The 20,419-nt window shown below is 51.6% G+C and overlaps 1 protein-coding gene across 1 annotated transcript; it reads right to left on the bottom strand.

Moving 5' to 3' along the window:
- Positions 1-5,816: 5,816 nt before the first annotated feature.
- On the bottom strand, positions 5,817-19,903 carry Rnf207 (ring finger protein 207). The gene is given in 17 exon segments (XM_038334348.1): positions 5,817-6,009; positions 7,527-7,601; positions 12,254-12,371; positions 12,652-12,703; positions 12,940-13,125; positions 13,278-13,464; positions 14,042-14,139; positions 14,229-14,297; positions 14,728-14,796; positions 14,873-14,945; positions 15,711-15,757; positions 16,101-16,226; positions 16,316-16,391; positions 16,464-16,545; positions 16,630-16,774; positions 18,847-18,979; positions 19,528-19,903. Coding segments are annotated over 17 exon segments (1,920 nt in total). The 5' UTR covers positions 19,719-19,903.
- Positions 19,904-20,419: the final 516 nt, after the last annotated feature.

Here is a 20,419-nt window from a genome sequence, read left to right as displayed (position 1 = left end):
CCTACCCATATTGCTTAGCAAATTAAAGACTCATGTGGTCAGAAAAAAAGAGAGCGATACAGTAAAGAGAGATTCAAAGACGAAGAAAACCTCTAAATTGTTTACAGTGTGTTAAAAATATATGCAAGTTTGGGAGAGTAAAGAAAAAGGTTAAAGTCCTTAAAATAAAAAAGAGAGTAGTTGGGTTTGGTGGCACACGCCTTTAATCCCAACACTTGAGAGACTGAGGCAGACAGACCTCTGTGAATTCAAGGTGTGGTAGCACACACCTTTAATCCCAGCACTTGAGAGGCAGAGACAGGCAGATCTCTGTGAGTTCAAGGACAGCCTGGTCTGTAGAATGAGTTCCAGGACAAAGGTGCACAGAAACCCTGTCTCAAAAAGCCTAAAAGTAAAAACAAAATAGAGGTTAAAATAAAGCCATGTAAAGATGAAAAATACATAGAGAGTCTGGATACTATATGTTATGTTCTTTTTGAATTGTTTGAATGCTGAGGAAGGAGCAACAGCTGTTAAAAGATATTTGTTTATAAATGCTGCTGAATTAATCCAAGATAGGTACTTTGAAAATACCCTGATCTCAAAATTAAAGTCAAAAGGTATGTTTCTTTGGAGAAGTTTTGCTTTTGTTTCCACAGGAAATGAGAGACTGTGGATTCATTCTGAGTTAAGAAAAATCAGGTTTGGTCAAGAAATACCACCTGAGAAATCTCTGATAGGAACAGATGGCCCAGATGTCTGAGTTCAACATCCAGAACAGATTCAAGAGATGATCAAGCCTCACAGGATACTCCAGTCAGGACTTGATCATAATTCTAAATTTTCTTTAGGTCCCCAAAAGATTATCAGCGCCCCCAACCAGCAGGAAGTAGCCTGGAAAACTACGCCCACATTCCCCAAAAATGGACTATAGATATTTTCCTTTGTTTAGAATGTTGGTTACAAGTTGTTATGGCCAGTGGTCAGGAGAAAGCTAAACAAAGGATATTAGATTCAGAGTTCTTGTTTTTTTGTTTTTGTTTTTAAAGGGGGAAGTGGTGTGGGACAATGGTTTATATTCTGTCAATTATATTTTAAATAAATGCTGATTGGCCAGTAGCCAGGCAGAAAGTATAGGCGGGAAAACCAGTCAGGAAGTAGAGGCAGGTCAATGAGAACAGAATTCTGGGAAGAAGGAACTCCTGGTTGGCTGTTGTGAGCCCACCACAAAAGAAGCAAGATGTGACTGCCTCGCTGAAAAAGGTACTGAGCCACGTGGCTAACATAGATAAGAATAATGGGCTAATATAAGTTGTAAGAATTAATAAGAAGCCTGAGATACTAGGCCAGTCAGTTTATAACTAATGTAGACCTCTGTGTGATCTCTTTGTGACTTAATGATTGTGGAAACCGGGCAGGACAGAAACCCCGACAACAGTGTGGGCCTCGATTAATCTGGACCTGGTCTTGATGTAAGGTTTTTCCAGACTGGGTTTTTTTTCTGTTTCCTCCAAGTTTCTGCTCAGATGTAAAAGAGTCTTTATCCAACAGACAAACATGAGACAAACTGGATGAAACACCCACTCCTGACATTTCAGTGTGTCAGCTAACGCTTGGTTCTGATAGCATACATGCTGCCAGTGGGTCTCGCTTCCGCGCCGTCCACCAGGAGCCAGATGGGCCTGCACAGTGCTGTGCTCAGCCAGGTTCTCATACTTTATACAACAACCTTCCCCGTTCCTTCCCCCATGTACCTCTGAGCAGAGACACTCTTAACTGACACATCGCAGGGTTGCCAAGGTGGATACTTAGTATTCCCGGCATTCAGTCTAGCCTTTTGGGAGTCCCATAGTACAGCTCTGTCCTCCTAGGCCACAAGCACACCAGTGCACAGACGCACACTTGGCAAACACTAGGTCAGGCAGGTCCAGGCTGCAGTGGCCATGGTGTGAAGCATGCTGGCAGCTTGCTGTACCTAGGCTGGGTCTCCACCAGATACCCCAGTATGGGGTTAGTAACTAAGGCCAACCTTGAAGCCAGTGGGACCCACAAAGTGGGTGCTGCGCTGGGACTTGCTGTTGGCAGTGGTGGCATTATATCTTTGGGAACCACACCACAACAAGCAGGGAAACGTTCGTTGACCCAGCCAAGGCAGGATTGGTGTTCTTGTCTCAGCAGAGATAATGAATGGGCTTGTGTGGCTGGTGAGAAGAGGATGCAGGAATAGGATGCTGGTGGGCCTGCAGATGTGGCGTTGAGATTCAGCAGCAGCTGGAGGAATGGGCCGTGATGGGTGCTCTGGCCAAGAGGGTCGTTAAGGTTAGTATGGGTGGAGTGCTCAGTACTGAGGTTCATCATAGGACCTTGTCAGACAAGGAGGAACAGTCAGTGGGAGTTAGCATTCAGCCAGAGCTGAAAAACTTTGGGGCTGTGTAAATTGGGGAACTCCAGTCTGTTCTTGCCATAATCGACAGGTGTTCCATGAATAGGGATGTGACCCCCAAACCTGCTCCTCTACCAAAACTGAGAACCCAGAAACCTCAAAGACTTGTGCCCTGGTCAGTCACCTTAGGAAGCCTGGGAAGCAAGCAGAGTGGGGAATTCAGCCAGCTGGAAGTGCTCTTGGGGCCAGCCTGCAGGCCTCATTTGCTGCTCTGCTTGGGCCTGCGTGAACCGCCAGGAAGACTGACTTCCTAAGAGGCCAGAGCCCCAAGACCACTTCCAGAGCCTGCAGTGGCCCCTGACCAACTGATGGTGGAGGCGGTGGGTCTGTGGCCAGAGTGCTGCTCTGTCACCACCACGTCCTTCCCTGCTTAGGCCTCCCCATCAGTGGGATGGGGCCAGCATCACCTACCTCACAGGGGTGTTGTGAGGACTTTGAACAGTGTCCAGTTGGTTTTATTTTAAGATGAGAGAGGTTTTATTAATTCTTTCACAGTTTCGTTGTCTGTTGTATATTTATCATATTTAACCCCAGCCCTCAACTTCCTCCCACATCCCTGCCTTTTCCCAAACCCATCTTCTTTATGGCCTCTGTTCTTCCTTAAAACAGTTTGATTTTCCTTTCCTTTTCTTTTTTCTTTTTTTTCTTTAACTTCTTTATTGACTCATGGGAGTTTCACATCATGTACCCCAATTCTGCTCACCTCCTGGTCACCCCCCAGTGTCAGATGTTTTAATGCTTAGGTGATTCAAATGGCATAATGAAATCTCACAGTATGAGAACGTGGTTTCTATGTGTTAACTGAAGATAGCTGATGTATATCCAAAAGACATTTAGCCAGCCCAGAAGTAATTTATTTTTAGATTACATGGCTTAATTTTCTTTTTTTCTTTTTCTTTTTGTTCTATATACCAAAGAGGCTTAGAGGTTTGCCAGTTACTAGCGTGAGACCAGGACCTCCTGAGGCCTAGAGCTCTATGGCAGCCATAGCTATTTTCCACACCAAGCTGCCCGGGAATAACCACGGCAGGACAGCAATACTCACTTTTGAAATATGAGTGGAGCCGGACCACACCTCCTGAATCCCACCCCACTCAACCAGGCTGCAAATGGGAGAGGATGGATGTTTGGCGGTCATACCCAGCTCTTTCTCCATGCATCTAGGCTGGGCTGGCTCCAACCTCCATTCCCCTTGAGGGCCATGAAGTTGTCTTTTTGATGGATGGAGAGCAGCTAATGACAGCCCTTAGCATTGTGGGTAGAAAGGCTGAATGTTGGCATTTGACATCATCCTCCGCCTGCCAGAGGCTGGAAAGCTCAACTTGACAGCAGTCCAGGAGAGAGGGAGCCCATGCCGTGGGATCTCTCGCTGAGCTGCTTCACCGCACCCTAGGAGACTTGGGGTTGTGTTTTTAAGAGGTGATTCCAAGGGTGTGAGTGCCGGAAGAGCAGGCCCACCCTCTCGGCACTGCTAGGGTAGCAGTCAGCAATGCGCAGCCGACTATGAGCCCTACGTGGTAGGATGGGCAGGTGACTGCTTTCCCTTGCTGATTGGCAGGTGATCGCTTTCCCTGCTGCTGGTCTGCAGATTATCCTTAACTTTATAGATGTAGCAGCGACAGGTGGTGGCAGAGAATCAGGCTAATGAGACTTTTCAGGGATTAGACAGGCCACCATGTCCTAGGGCTTCCACAGATTAGGGAACCGTCAGGAGGTTGACTTGTCTAGTTGCAGAAGTTCTTGGGTGGAGAGCGGGTACCACAGAGAGAAAAGGCTACTTGACAATCATGGAAACACTTAGGAGGCCCTGCAGCCGCCACAAGCAGGGGTGGCCGATTGCAGAGGAGTGAGCCTGCAAACGGGGCAGAAAACAGACAGTGGTGGCCTGGATGGGAGCTGCAGTGTGGGTCTTGGAGATACATTTTATTCCTTTTCTCCTCATAGTTGTTAACTTGGGGGCTGGTGTATCAGGGAGGCCATATTTGGCGTCCGGTCCCTGAGGGCTCAGCCCAAACTCGTAGGTTGCCTCCTCAAAACAGCCAGTGAGTCTTCCTCTTCCCACGTCTCCCTGCCTTAGGTAGCTCCACTCTCCCGGTGGCAGCAAGGTTAGAGCCCTCGGCCTTCCCAATGGGTGGGCAGCTGCACAGCTCTGAGAAGGTTGCCCCTGCTCATCCTGAGTGAGTGGAGGCAGCTTGTCTGAGCCACGGCAAGGCGGGGGATTGCGGAATAATTACTGTACTCTTTTTACACACAGAAATGTTTATTTAAAATATATTAAATGGGATTTTCTTTCACAGATACTGATTATTCTTTCTAATTCTTAAATAAAACAGAACTTGATTTCACTCTGAACAAGCGTGACTGTGTAGGATGCAGAAGCCACACATGATAACCGTGTCTAGAGGACAGCTCAGCACCACCAGCATCAAATGATGTGTATTTTGTCTCCTTGGCTCTCTTGAATTCCTGCTCCTAGCACCGTGGTCCTCAGCCTTCCTAATGCTGCGGCCCTTTATAATACAGTTCCTCATGTTGTGGTGACCCCCACCAGTAAAATTATTTCATTGCTGCCTCATAACTAATTTCCTACTGTGAAGAGTTATAATGTAAATATCTGGTAGCAGGGTGTCTGATATGCAGCCCCAAAGGAGTCACCACCCACATGTTGAGAGCCACCACTCTAGCGACCTAGACTGATAAGTTCCCTGCCCTCCGAGACGGCACAGGGTGCCTGTGTCATTGTGTCCGTGTGAGGGGCTCGTCTCTCTGGCACATAAAAGCAAATTTGCTGTTAAAAAATGTGACTATAATGGCATCGTTTAGTCTCCAAAACTTCAATTTTTGAATTAATCATGCAGCTTAAATCCCCCCACTCCCCAGGGTTTCTGTGTAGCCCTGGCTGTCCTGGAACTCGCTTTTTAGAACAAGGTGGCCTTGAACTCACAAACACCTGTCTGCCTCTGCCTCCCAAGTGCTGGGATGAAAGGCATAACAAATAAATCAGATGGCGGTGGTACATGCTGTTCTTCGCCCCAGCTTAAATTTAAGATATATTTTATGTGTGTTTTACTTGCACGCATGTCTGCAGTACGTGCATGTGGTACCCACAGAGGCCAGAAGAGGGCATCAGCTCACCTGAGCTGGAGTTACAGGTGATTGTGAGCACTGTGCGGGTGATGGGATCCAAACCCAGGGTCCTCTGAAAGAGCAGCCATGTCTGGAGCCTGCGTGCCAGTTCTGAGAAAGCCGACACCTGGGTGCAGCTCACTAGGACCCAGTCACTAAGTTGCTGCCTTCGTGTGGTGATGCTGCCCTCATTGAGAGCTTTCCCATTGCTTCTTGATTGTGAACGTGTGTGGAAATTAGTGCTTTCCTTGTGCCATGGCGGTCCAGGTCAGCAGGCTTGGTAGCAAGCCGCTTTGGGCCCTGAGCCACTTCGCCATCCCTCATCTCTGGTTTCCTACTTGGGTCTGGGGTGGTCTTGGTTTTTTAATGGGGGCCCTTCTGGGAGGATGCACAGGGCCCAGCTGCTTCCATGGGCCTCAGATGCCCTCTCTCTCTTCTCAGTGATGCTCCCTGGGTCGATCCTAAAGAACAGTTTGACATGAGCCAGATGGCTTCACTCCCCCCTCCCCCCACTCTATCCATTCTGGCAGCTTTCATATTGGAAGACCTTTCCACAGAAGTGTGCCCCTGGGGAGAGCTCTGCACCTCCAGTGAGAGTCTCACCCCAGGTGATGGCTGAGGCTGTTAGTAGTTAAGTCTTTTAACAGCTCAGACTGGTGGCCTGTGAGCTGGGGCTGCCCTAAGCACATCTTTGTGTGGAAGGAAGGGTGAGACCTACTGCTCTGCCTTCAACATGCTGGTTCTAGGCAGCGCTCGATCTCCCAGCCCTGAATACAAGGCCTCTTCCTCCCAATGGTTTTTTTGTTTTGTTTTGGTGTTTCTAGGTTGCAGTGTGGCCCAAACTGGCCTTCAAGTCACTGTACAACCCAGTCTGGTTCCCAGCAGTCCTACCTCCATCTCGCTAGTACAGTGGTTGCAGGTGTGGGTACGTGTGTGTGTGTGTATGTGTGTACTCGTGTCTTACACGTTATGTACATATGCACGTGGAAGCCAAAGGACAGCATAGGGTGTTGTTCCTCAGCCCCCCACTCTTTTGGGGGGGTTCGAGACAGGGTTTCTCTGTAGCTTTTGGAGCTTATCCTGGAACTAGCTCTTGTAGACCAGGCTGGCCTCGAACTCAAAAGGATCCACCTGTCTCTGTCTCCCTAGTGCTGGGATTAAAGGCGTGCGCCACCAACGCCTGGCTCCTCCCTGACTCTTGAGATAGGTCTCCCACTGAATAGAACTTGCCAAGTAGACTTTGATGGTGGCCAGCCAGCCCCAGGGTTCCTCCTGTCTCTACCTCTCCAGTAGATGACAGCATGACAGCATTTTTTTTAATGTGGGTTTTGAGGGTCAAGCATTTTATACCTGAGCCATCTCCCCAGCCCGTTTCTCTTTTATGGCCTAGGTTTTTTATTTCTCTTTGTACATGAAGCCGTCACAGGGAGTGGGCTCTAGCTGCCCAGGCTCCCTCCAAGTTCTCACAGAGTGCCCTGGGAGCAGCTGGCCGGTGCTGCGGGCGAGCTCAGGTGCCTTTGGCTTTCTTTCTTCCTGACGAGGTAATCCCCTCAATAAGAACCTTACCTTTATCTCGCTTGCTTACAAGGATGTCAGCAGTATGTGGGGGACACTTTCAAGGTCTCCCTTTTTGAACAGTGCCCATCTCCTTGATGACTACATCACCCTTGTAAATTGGTTCTATGTGGCCAAAGGAACAGCTCCATGTTCCCCAAAAGGCCTGTGAAACAGATCAGGGCTCCTCTGTCCTTCCTGTTTGTCATTTCGGTTAATTACTGGAAGGTGTGTGTGTGTGTGTGTGTGTGTGTGTGTGTGTGTGTGTGGTGTTTCTTTTAAGGCAGGGTCTCACTTTGTAGCTCATCCTCTGCTCACACTTTTGTTTGTCCCTCACCCAGCTCATGTTGGAAAGAAGCTGTTTTACCTGGCTGAGGCCTTGTTTGTCCCTCACCCGGCTCATGTTGGAAAGAAGCTGTTTTACCTGGCTGGGGCCTCACTGCCCATGGCATCAGCGTACACGTTCTGTTCCATGTGCTCATCCACAGGTACCTGGAATCTGGGTGAGAGGAACCGGTGTATTCTACTTGAGGGCAGCAAAGTCCCTGCTGGTGGCCTTAAACTCACACTGTACTAAAACCACAAGGTAGCAGACCTTCCAGGCCTCGCATGGTTTGTCAGAGCCACTGGCCACAGTAGCATGCAGGCCCTGGTTAGGCCTGGCTTTTACGGGCTGTCTGCTAGCCAGAGGAGACACCTCAGGGACCATGGGGCCAGGTGGTGTGGAATGACAGCCCACTGGGTTTATTTTAGTTGGCAGTGTGGGGAAACCTTTCTGCTGACCCTAGTGATGAGGCCCCCTGAGACAACGTGGAGCACAAAGCTTGCAGGCTGAGGCTCGTGCAGAAGTAGGGGCTAGTGCAATGCTCCAGGGGATTGTGAGGCCACTGGCCAGCGTGTTGCGTGGCCTGATACAGGTGGGCAGGGACGGGCCATGGAGTGCTGCCACGCCCTCTTATGGGAATTGCAAGCTACTTAAAAATGCTGCGGGGTATGTTGAAGGGCAAGGCAGGGTTGACGTGGGGGAGGCACAAGTCACAGAGGAAACAGGCTGAAATGGAGAGTTCGGTCTGGGGTCTTGGGATGGGTTAAGGATGGAAACAAGGGACCAGGTGCTGGTGGTACATGCCTTTAGTCCTAGCACCTGGGAGGCAGGGGCACCAGCCTGGTCTACAGAGTTCCAGGACAGCCAGGGTTACACAGAGAAACCTTGTCTCGAAAAACAAATCCAAACAGAAAGGGAACAGATGAGAAAAGGAATCAGCTTGGCCCCCCCCAGGCTTTGATATCACGTGATGCCATTGACCAAGATAAGGAGTAGGGTGTGGTGGGGTTGTGTCCAGAGTTCTGTTGTCCACTGCTGAGCTGAGGAGCCTTAGACACCGTAAACAAGAGTCACCAGGAAGGATGTAACTGTCAGTCTGAAGCACAGGAATGCTAGGGGACATGGGCGGTCACCTCACTTTAACCCAGAGAACTGTGACGACCGTGGGTTAGCTCTACACAGGGCACACGCTTGGAGTGCCCAAGGTTGGGTTGAGAGAGAACCCAGGGGAATGGAATCAGTCATTTAAGGAGAGAATGGAAGACAGGAATGCCTGGGATGTGCCCCGGGGGGGGGGGGGAGCAGCTAAGAAGCAGAGCAGGCAGGAGCCAGGGGATGGCTAGTTGCACACAGTAGCCTCCTAGGAAGGAAACTGGAAAAGCACCAAAATCTGACAGTGGCATTTTAGAAACAAGAAGACCTGCCTGCACACTGCAGGCCTTGGAGGCGACCCCAGGCACGTCCTGCCCACCTACTGCTTAGCGGCTCTTTCTTCTGCTGAGTGTATCTGCGGTTACCTGCATCAGGACAAAGACTAACTCAGGAACCTGGCCTTAGGGGAAGCAATCTGAAGAAATCAAAACCTTTCATTCAGCCTCAAATGCTCAGAGAATCCCCCCAGGAAACAGCAGGAGCTAGGAACAGAGGGGACTGGAAAGTCAAAACAAAGATGGGGTCTGCTTTCAAGCAGCAGAACTTAAGTTCGAATCCCAGAACCCATGGAAATGACTCCTGAAGCCGGGCGATGGTGGCGCACGGCTTTAATCCCAGCACTCGGGAGGCAGAGGCAGGTGGATCTCTGTGAGTTCGAGGCCAGCCTGCTCTACAGAGTGAGTTCTAGGACAGGCTTCAAAGCTACAGGAAACCCTGTCTTGAAAGCAGACAACAAAAATAATGACTCCTGCAAATTGTTCTCTTTCCTCCATATGTGTTCCGCGTGGCACACGCGTGCTCACATATACATGTGCTCTGCATGGCACACATGCTTACACATACATGTGCCCCACATGGCACAATGTGCTTTCACATGCATGTGCTTACACATACATGTGCTCTGTGTGGCACACATGTGTGCTTACACATAAATGTACACAGACACAAAATAGTAAATTTTTTTGAGATTAAGTCTCGTTGTAATCCTGACTGGCCTGGAGTTTGCCATGTAGACCAGGCTGACCTCAAACTCACAGAGATATGTTTGCCTCTGCTTTCTCGGTTCTGGCATTAAAGGTGTACAAGCACCATATCCAGCCAAAAAGGAAAAGCAAAACCACAAAGATCAACAGGAAGAGATGTAAGAAAATATCCAGAAAAAGAAAGCGTATTTAACAAATGGTGCTGGCATAACTGGATATCAACATATAGAAGAATGAAAATAGACTCATATCTATCACCATGCACAAAACTCAAGTCCAAATGGATCAAAGACCTCAACATAAACCCAGCTACACTGAACTTTATACAAGTGAAAGTGGGAAGTACACTTGAACTCATTGGCACAGGGAACCACTTCCTAAATAGAACCCCAGCAGCACAGACACTGAGAAAAACAATAAATGGGACCTCCTGAAACTGAAAAGCTTCTGTAAAGCAAAGGACATGGTCAACAAGACAAAATGACAGCCTACAGAATGGGAAAAGATCTTCACTAATCCCACATCAGACAGAAGTCTGATTTCCAAAATATACAAAGAACTCAAGAAATTGGTCATCAAAAGAACAAATAACTCAATAAAAAATGGAGTACAGACCTAAACAGAGAACTCTCAACAGAGGAATCTAAAATGGCTGAAAGACACTTAAGGAAATGCTCAACATCCTTAGTCATCAGAGAAATGCAAATCAAAACAACTTTGAGATTCCATCTTACACCTGTAAGAATGGCCAAGATCAAAAACACTGATGACAACTTATGCTGGAGAGGTTGTGGGGTAAAGGGAACACTTCTGCATTGCTGGTGGGAATGCAAGCTGGTACAACCCCTTTGGATGGCAGTGTGGCAATTTCTCAGAAAATTAGAAAACAACCTTCTTCAAGACCCAGTAGTACTACTTTTGGGTATATATCCAAAGGATGCTTAATTGTGCCACAAGAACATGTGCTCAACTATGTTCATAGCAGCATTGTTTGTCATAGCCAGAACATGGAAACAACCTAAATGTCCCTCGACCAAAGAACGGATAAGGAAAATGTGGTACATCCACACAATGGAGTACTACACAGCAGAGAAAAAAATAACATCTTGAATTTTGCAGGAAAATGGATGGAGCTAGAAAACATCACTTTGAATGAGTAACCCAGACCCAGAAAGACAATTATCACATATACTCACTCATAAGTAGCTTTTAAACATAAAGCAAAGAAAACCAGCCCACAAATCACAATCCCAGAGAACCGAGACAACAATGAGGACCCTAAGAGAAACATACATGGATCTAATCTACATGGGAAGTAGAAAGTAGAAAAAGACAAGATCTCCTGAGTAAATTGGGAGTAAAATGGGGACCTTGGGAGAGGGTTGAAGGGGAGGGGAGAGGCAGGGAGGAAAGCAGAGAAAAATGTAGAGCTCAATAAAAAATCAAAAAAAGAAAGAAGGAAGGAAAGGAAGGAAGGAAGAAAGAAAGAAAGAGAAAGAAAGAAAGAAAGAAAGAAAGAAAGAAAGAAGAAAGAAAGAAAATGTCCAGAAAGTATACAGCAAAGAGAGACGGTACAGTGGAGGGCCGGTGTCCCAGCATAGGGACACTAAAGAGACTCAGTCAAGCCAGCAATTAATTTTAAAGAGTATTCCAAATCCCAAACCAAAAGATAGGAATTCCCAGATTGAGAGAAACCAGTCACCCATTCCATGGCTAGAAACACCTCATTGTGTGAAATTCCAGACATGGGCAAGACAGAAGTCTGCAAGCTTCCAAGAAGAGTAGTAGGGCAGATCTCTGTGTGTTCGAGACCAGCCTGGTCTACAAGAGCTAGCTCCAGGACAGGCTCTAAAGCTGCAGAGAAACCCTGTCTCGAAAAACCAAAAAAAAAAAAAAAAAAGTAGTAGGTCACAGTAAGGGCTAGGGATCAGAAGAACTCAGCTGGCTTGGGGACATCCCCAGAAACTGGAAGGAATAAAGCCCCTACCTCCAAAGCACAATTCTTTCCAGTCTAGAATCTCAAATCCAGAATTTAAAACTCAAACTATTGGTCAAGTGTGAGAGAGAACAGAAAGAATTTTCTGATCCATGCCATCTGGACACAGACCTCACTCCAGAAGTAATTCACACTCTAGTGGGAAGATGGGATCTACCAAACAGAGAAAGTGGGGGGCACAGGAGACAGGCAGGGCCCCTGGATCCCACACATCTGTAATCAACACTTCACTCCGTGCTGAACCCAGGGTCTCACTCATGCTAGGCATGACTAGCCAAGATGACAGGCCTGCACCATCCAGTCTGGATTGCTCATAACACTCTTGTGCCTGAGAGGGTCTGGTCCATACCTGGCTGGGCAGCCTTGAGCTGATGAGGTTGCTGGGATTACAGAAGGCTCACATGGAAGTTCGAGTTCCTCCTGATCTGATGTCCTGAGGGTTGAAGGGCTAGCTTGTACCTAGCAGGATCTCAGTCTGCTCAGTTACCATTTTGGGGGGAGTCTTTATTTTGTTTGACATGAAGTCTGGCTAAGTAGAAGTCTAACTCCAGGCTCACAGTGATCCATCCTCCTGCCCCAGCCTCTAGAGTGCACCACCATTTCTTTGGCACAGATTCTAGTACATGGTCTGCAAGAACCTGCCAGCCTAACCCGCTGGCTCCCTTCCCCCCCACCTTTCCCACACACATTCTCACCTGGGCTCCAGCCGCTCCTTCACTCTGGCAATGGAGCGGATGTACGGCGTGATTTGCTTAGTGATGGTGGTCAGGTAGGCATTCTCCTGCTTCAGCTGGAGAAGGTCATGGAGCTGGGCTGTGAAGCCAACGTCGAAGTGTTGGTTGTTGGTGTTAGACCCCCGCGCCTAAGTCTGGTACCATCTAGAGATCCCAACTGCCAATGACTTCTGTGATCAAAAGGAGCAGCGTGTGGTGTGGAGACTCCACTCACTGGCTGCTACCCTCCAAAGCAGGTGTGAGAGCCAAGCCAAACGCTAGGGGGAAAGAGAGCAGGGGATACGCATGCGTGGTTAGTGGCTGACCGGCTCCCTCCCCTCTCGAATGTGGATTAACGTTGAGCAGCCACTGCTGGGGACCTTCATAAATCTCCTGCTGGGTAGCTACTCGTTGGTAGGAGTCCTCCCAAATCTGAAAGAAGAGTGGCAATGCTGATTGAGGTGGGGAGGAGGAATTTCACTGAGGGTGTTTCTGCTCCGGGTGCCGTACAGCCACACACATCAATCTGGTTCACATTTCTCCAGACACAGAACCCACAGCATGAGGGTCTGGCAGAGCGCCATGCCAGGCACTCTGCGGTGGCCTTCCTGCCCTGGGGTGGCCACGTGCCTTTGCAGGAAACTAGGTAGAACTCTGGGGGAGGTTACCTCCTGGAAGACTGCTCTCATGCCTTCCATGGAGGCATACTCAGAAGCAATCTGTGTGTCCAGCAGCAGGGACCTGTGCAGGATGTCCCCCATGATCTCCGCCTTGATGAGCGAGTGGTGCTTGGTGAGGTCTCGGTGTAATTCCTGAACCTGGTCCTTCAGGTTCTGCACCTCTACCTGCAGACCCTGTTGCAGAAGCGGGACATGGAACCCTGCCCGGTCCGCCAGTGGAGCAGTGTCTTTCAAGTCCTCTCCTCTGCTCTCCCCCACCCCAACAACTGGATCTTAGTGAGGAAGGGGTGGGACCTCACAACCCTGCTGATGCCCAGCCCCCTCACCCGATAGGAATCCTCATAATGTCGGCAGTGCTCTGTGAAGGGTGTGTCCTCGCCCTCGGCCAAGAGCACCTTCGTGCTGATGGAACGGTGGGGTGAGGGTTTCTGGACAGGTGACCCTGGCATCTTTCCCACTGGGGAGGGACAGCTGGGTGTCTTCAGCACCTTGGGGCTTGAGCTCCCCGCCAACCTGCCGAGAGAGCCAGTCTGCGTAGGGTAGGGGGCCGGTCTTCCCTTCCCCTAACCCCCTTGGCTGCTCAGGGAACCACTGTCCCCTCAACCCAACTACAGGGTAGAACTCCTGGAAGCTCTCAAGGGCCCCAGGCAAGGTCAAGGTAAGAGCACCCACTTGATGAGGTGATTTCTGAAAGGATTCCCCTCCAAGTTGGATCTGGGCACACCTAGGTACGGCTCACTCCCATGACACAGATCTGAACTAAGAAGTGGTCTCTCTTGGGCTCATACGCCGATTTTACTACTTCTAACCCCTCCGAGGAGACTCTGGCTTTCAGCCGGGTCGGAAAGTCTGATTCACAGTGACTCCGCACCCAGAGAGCGTCCTGACCAGCCTGCTGGAGGAGACTGTGGAACTGAAGAGCGCCCAGTCTCTCCTCTCAGTTGTCTGGTGCTTCCTGCCCCAGCGTCCTCAAGGGCTTTCTTGTTTCTCCCTCCCTCTCAGACCGTCGCCGGACTTAGCAGGGAAGGGTGGTGCGGGAGCCTTTTCGGTGATCCCGCCCGGCTACCCGGCCCGCCTGGTTAGGGCTCACGTGTTGGCGACGCCCACGGTGGACACGGCTCTGCGGGGCCCCAGAAGCAGCAGCGGCTCCAGACAGCGCGCAAATTCTGCGCGGTGATCGCTGGCGATCTGGACCGGAGATTGGGTCATGAGCGGCTCTCCCCTGCCTCGGTGTCTCCGGGCCCAGACCCCCAGCCCCAGACTGGGCGCCCGCGCACCTTGCTGCTCTGAGCCGGTCTTAGGCGATGCGGGCGCGTGACGACGCCTTGCAGCCTCTCCATCAGCTCCTGTCATGGGGGAAGAGCTCAGGACAAGGGTGGGGTGGGGTGGGGGTGTGACAGGAGGTGAGAGCCAAGGCGGGAGAGAGAAATGGAGAATTTCAAGGCTCTGGGGCTAGTCTGTCATTTCATCTGTCTCCCTTTAGGTGCTTCAACCCTCCTCTAGGTCTGGTCCATACACAGGCACCGCCCACATCCTTAAGAAGGGAGGTGGGGCTCCCACAGACAGACACCAGTTTGGTGGGATGGAGGCTTATGTTCCTTGCCCTTTTAAAAGGTATTCATTCACTTGACCCCAAAGAGCTTGTAATGGAGGAGAAGAGACGTCCAGAGGACCCCCCCCCCCAGTCACACCTTCAGTGATGTGAGACAGGGACCCTCTATGCAGGACGGACTCTAGGTGGGAAGAGAGGGTCCTGAAGGAGCTGGGGACACTCACATAACCCAGGTCCAGAAACTCAGCCTTGCTGGCCAAGCTGAGGAAGGATGAACAGATGACCAGGTGAACCTGAAGGAGGGTGCCATGCTCAGGGCTTCGACTGTGGGATGGGGTGTCCAGCCCTACACACACCCTCAACCCTTACCTGTAGGGTGGGTAGCAAGGAGGCCAAGTGGGCCAGCTGTTCCTTGAAGGCTTTGTCCTTCTCTTCATATTGGCTGGGAGAAGGGCAGGCGAGGCTGTTTGATCTCAGGGGAACAGATGCCTGCCCCACCTGCAGGATCTTCAGCTCTGCAGCCCTGTCTTTTTGCTAGTGCCTGTGCGTGAGTGTGTGTGTGTGTGTGTGTGTGTGTGTGGTGTTTCTGTATTCATGTGTGCCTGTTCCTTTGGTGTGCCTGTGTGTCAGAGTGCAAATGCACACATGTATGTATGATGTATGCATGTACGTATGGAGGCCAGAGTTCTACATCAGGCGTCTTCCTCAATAACCCACCACCTTATTTTTTGAGGCAGTCTCTCACTGAACTTGGAGGTCACCAGTTGGCTAGGCTGTGACCAGTGAGCCCCAGAGATCCTCTTGTCTCTGCCTCCCCAGGGCTGAGATTATAGGCATGCCCACTGCATGTTTAAAGTGTGCGCTGGGGATGTGCTTTGGGCCCTCGTGTATCTGTGACAGGGCCTTCACTGACAGCAATTTCCTCAGCTCTGTTTCTGTTTTGTTTGTTAAAGCAGAGTCTCCTGTAGCCCAGGCTAGCCTTGAACTCCTGACCCTCCCATCACTACCTTCCAAGACACACACCACAGCTGTTTCCTTCCCCGCAGCTCTGTAGTTCATTCCCTGTGAACACCCTGCCCGCTTCTGATGGCAGTCACCTGTGTGTCTTTTCCACCACGTAAGACAGAGCCAGGGCAACCAAGGCTCAGGCTCAGAGCTGGGTATCTGGAGGTCGAGGGTAGGGGGACAGGGAATCTCCATCACTCACCTCTGCACGGTCTGCAACAGCAGAGCTTTCCTCTCGGCCAGCCTGTCCTGGGAGAGATAGCCCATCACTGACCTGCACACCCGGCTCTGTCATCTCCTACCACAACGCCTTGGGGCATGGGCACAGGCAGCATGATTAGCACAGAGTTCTGCTCGTGGCCCAAAGGTCTTCCTCCTCCCTGCATGGGACTGCCTGAGAGTCAAGGCACCTGAACCTTAAGTGTCACCCTTTGGGCACTCTTCTTCGACCCTGCCACCAACCAAACTCCGGACTAGGCTAGCCTCTGGCAACTCTCCAGGTAACGGTGATTAACCCAAATTGACAGAACAACTGGCACTACATTGAACACTCCGGGAAGGTACCTGGGCAGTTACTGACCCCACCCCTCACCTGCATGCTGCCAAAGAGGGCGTGGATGGCTGCCTCCTCCTCAGCTGCGCTGTGCCTCACCTCCTCCACCATGGCCTGTAGCAGCGCGATGGCCTCCTTCGTGGCTGTCTGCAGAGCTTTCACTGCCTGGGGACAGCGGGGTCTCAGTCCCATTCTCCCAGGTTCTCCCAGCTCCCACCCCCACCCTGCTTCAGCTCCCTGGTTCCCCCTCTCACCAGCACTGCCTGCTCCAGCCGCTCGCAACCCTGTACATACGCTGACTCCAGGTCCACACAGTGGGCCCGGCTCTCCCTGCAGAGAGGCAGCTAATAAGACCCGCTCCACCCACGCCCCGCCCACTCCCTGCGTGCTCCCACTACCCACCCCTGCATGTCTCGAAAGCAGCGGATGCATAGCAGCAACTTCTTGTCGGTGGAAAACATGATGTAGGGCTCCGAATGTAGCGCTGCGGAGAGGGCGGGGCGGTGATGAGAGCCCCGGAGACAAGCCCGCCTGGTTCCCACCCCTGGCCAGGATGTGCCTCACTCACAACACTTCTGGATCACATCGCGGGGGCGCTGGCCGAGGGCTACAATGTCATGCCTTGCGAACATGCGCGCGCGGTGCGTTTCTTCGCGGCAGCGTGCGCACAGCGGCTGTCCGCAGGTGTTGCAGAAGTAAGTGGTCTCTGCGTCCTGGGGACCGAAAGCTGGCTCAGGCCGCCCTCTCCTCGGGCCAGAGTTCTAGGACACAGCTGAACCACAGCCACCGTGTGTCATTGGGCCCAGCTAAATTCCTTCCCGCAATCCCCAGCAGCTGAACTCTCTAACATGTAAGAATTATATGTCTTGATTCACTTGTTTATGTGGGTGATTGCCCAAGTGCCATGCCATGACAGTGGAAGTTGGTTCCCTTCTTCCACCTTGTGGGTTCTGGAAATCAAACTGATGTCTTGCAGACGTGGCAGCAAGTGCTCTCATGTGCTGCGCCACCTCCCTGCCCCTCTTCACTAGACCCTTATACACCCAAGTTAAGATGAGGACGTTGGGGCTGGACAGACAGCTCAGCAGTTAAGAGCACTGGCTGCTCTTCCAGAGGACTGGGGTTCAATTCCGGGCGTCCACAGCCGTCTGTAACTCCAGTCCCTGAAGAGCCAAAGCCCTCTGCTGGCGTCTGAGGACACAAAGCACCCGCTTGGTGCACAGATATACAGTCAGGCAAAACACACATACGCATAAAAAGATTAAAAAGATGAAGACACCAAGGATAGCTAGGCGAGTGGGTGTAGGAAGGGTAGAACATTGGGCAGAGCTTTGGAAAGGTAGTCCCAGAGACGGTAGGCAGAAACCGCATGGTAGGCATATCAGGCCCCCGTGGTACTCTCAAGAGTTACCACGCGGTGGTGTGCATCCTGGCCAGGTCCTGACCATCCGCCCTACATGCGGCCTCACCTCGCGTCTTCCTTTTCCAGCCTGGCAAACTAGGCTAAATCATAGGTCCTGGGCTATGTCAGTCATCCCGGCTCCAGCAAGCTCCGCCTCCCCAACAGGAAGTAACTGTGCATAGGGCTGCCAGCTCAGTGTTTGTCTCGAGACTCAGGATGGTGTGGGAGCCAGGGACAGTGGGAGAAGGCAGGAGGAGAAGAGACTGTTCATGACCACGCTGACTATTCAGGTCTCCTTGGCTATCTGGAGCGACAACTCAGAGGGGAAGGGCATGTATAAAGACCCCTGGGGCAGCCCCAGGGCTTGGGGTACAGCCCGGGGCAGTGACTATAACTTTGATCTGTCAAACCCTACTTATTTTTTTAATTAGCTTTATTTCATGTGTTTGGGTGTTTTTCCTGCATGTATGTGTGCATGAGGGTATCGGATCCCCTGGAACTGGAGTTACAGACAGTTGTGAGCTGCTATGTGGGTGCTGGGAATTGAACCTGGGTCCGCTGGAAGAACAGCCAGTGCTCTTAACCACTGAGCCATCTCTCCGGCCCTGAAGCTTCTTACTCTTTATTTTTTAAATATTTCATTTATTTATTTGTTATACAGTTCTGTCTGCATGTCTGCCTGCAGGCCAGAAGAGGGCACTAGATCCCGTTATAGAGCCCATGTGATTGCTGGGAATTGAACTCAGGACCTCTTAAACTCTGAGCCATCTCTCCAGCCCAGCCTCTTAGTCTTTACATCGGCAGTCAAAGCCATTTCTTCAGAGTGCCCCCCTCCCCTCCTGCTTATTGTCTTTAGTTCTGGGCAATGGTTTTCAGCTCTGGCTTAGCACACTGGTTTGAGGCCGTGTGCCCCTGAGCTTCCTTCCTGCCATAGGGCCATCAACTCTACTTGCCTTTGCGTCGGGGCTGAAAACCTTCCTCGCCTGCAGCTCCTGCTCTCTCTCCAGCTACTTACAGCTGCACACCGCATGAGCTTTAGCCACTTACATGTGTTTAAGTAGCGGGGGGGGGTCCTAAGGGTCCCCCAGACCTGTGAACTGAACCACTGCTCCCATGACAGCTCACAACTCCACCCTGACCTGGGAACCCTGAAGTTAGCTCTCCCTAAATTGAATGGCCTCAGCCTCTGCCACTATCTGGTTATTGGCTCAAGTCATTTTTTTCTGGACCTTGGTCTCCCCACCCGATGGGGGCGTGGTTGGAGTCCGAGGGATCTCAGGGAGGGGCTGGAGATTTCATTGATGGACCAGGGTTGTGCATCTGGGCATGCTGTAAGTGTTGGGGACCATGCCATCTGGCACCCACTGCCCTCTACTTCCTCACCTGCTTGCTGCATTCCAGGTCGCAGTTGGCACAGTGCACAGCTTCCACACCGTCCCCAGAGCTATCCACCAGGAACTGCAGCAGCCGGTCCACTGGCGGGAGCCCACTGGGACCCTTCACCAGGGTCTGGTGCCTGCAGAGAGGCTGCAGCCAAGATCTGGACGCCCTTTTAGGAAGCCCTCCCCACTACCCTTCACATTCCAGGCCAGAGCTAAAAATAGCAGTGTCAGGGTGGTGGGGTCTGCTATAAATACAGAAGCCAACTTGTCCTGAGGTCCCCACCCTACCCAGTGTGCGTATAAGCCTGACGTCATACTGCAATGGGAAAGGCCATGTCACCGAGTGGACCCTATCACTTCATTGGAACATTTTGAGCTAATTTAGCAATGGTGCTAACCTAAGATTCCTGGGACACGCCCCCACATCAGGGTTGCTGGGAGTGCTCAGGTCCTCTTCTCCAGCCCTACCTTAGCACCCTGACTGTGGAAAGCTTGTGGCAATGATCCTCTGCCTTTGTTAACCTAAGCTACAAGGGAGGTTGGGGGGTAGTTCCAGTAAGTCCGTTTATGACAGTGGACTGTTCCCACGTCCTCAGCCTGAGCTTGGAACGTCACCATCTACACTTAGCCTCTCAAGCAGGACGCGAGCCAGCTTCACCCTCTTTGGGCTTGGGGCACTTACTGGCACAGCGGACAGGACAGGCGGCCATCAGTAGCCCGTCCGCGCAGGCAGCCAGCACAGAAGTCGTGGAAGCAGTCCAGCAGGCACGGGCGCTCATATTGTGCATGGCACAGCGGACACACGAGGGGATGGCCACTCGCAGCATCCAGGGTACCCAGGCCCTCCAGAGGCGCAAAAATTGCTCCAGACATTTGCGTGGATGAACAGTTCAGGACAATGACTGGGATTCCTGGGGCCCAGACCACCTCCCTCCTACCTAGCCCTCCTAGATAAGACTTAGCAAGTAGCTTTGGGATGCTGGAATGCCGGTAGCGCCCCAGCAGGGCGGGGTTGGGGCGGACTGTCGGAGAGGGGCCCTGCCACCGGTCACTCACCTCCTCACAGTCCTTCTGCTGAGGCTCTGCCGGGGAGTGGTTGGCCCTAGAAGGTTAGGTCGGCAGGCTGGACTGTGCCTCCTCCCCTCTATCACTTCTCCCACCTCCTCTCCCTCCCACCGTTTGCAATTCTCCGCCCCACGTCCTCTGGGTGACCGCGAGTAAGGTCCCTTAGTGCTCCTTCCTCAAGGTGTTGCTGCTTTGCTGAGCCTGATCCGCAGTCTCGCCGCTTCACTCGGTGCCCAGAAAGCCCCGAAGAACACGATCTGAGGGGCCCAGACGCCACTAGACCTCGCCTTGAGTTTGGAACACAGAGCAGAGGTAGCCGACACCGGGCTCCCGGATCTTCAGTTAGAGGGACGAGGCCTCCCGGGCTAAACTGGAACTCTCTGACTCCGGAGCGGAGAGGGCACAGTGGGTCTTCACAGCCCCATTTCCCCCCATGGCCAGCTGGGGGCTCCAGAGAGCCGCAGACGGTCCACAACATTCTAGGGTTCAGATGAGGGTGCGCTTTGGGG

The sequence above is a fragment of the Arvicola amphibius genome, chromosome 6, assembly GCF_903992535.2.
Source record: "Arvicola amphibius chromosome 6, mArvAmp1.2, whole genome shotgun sequence".
Lineage (NCBI taxonomy): Eukaryota > Metazoa > Chordata > Mammalia > Rodentia > Cricetidae > Arvicola > Arvicola amphibius.
The sequence above is the reverse complement of the archived record's forward strand: the minus strand, read 5'-3'. Positions and strand labels throughout refer to the sequence as shown.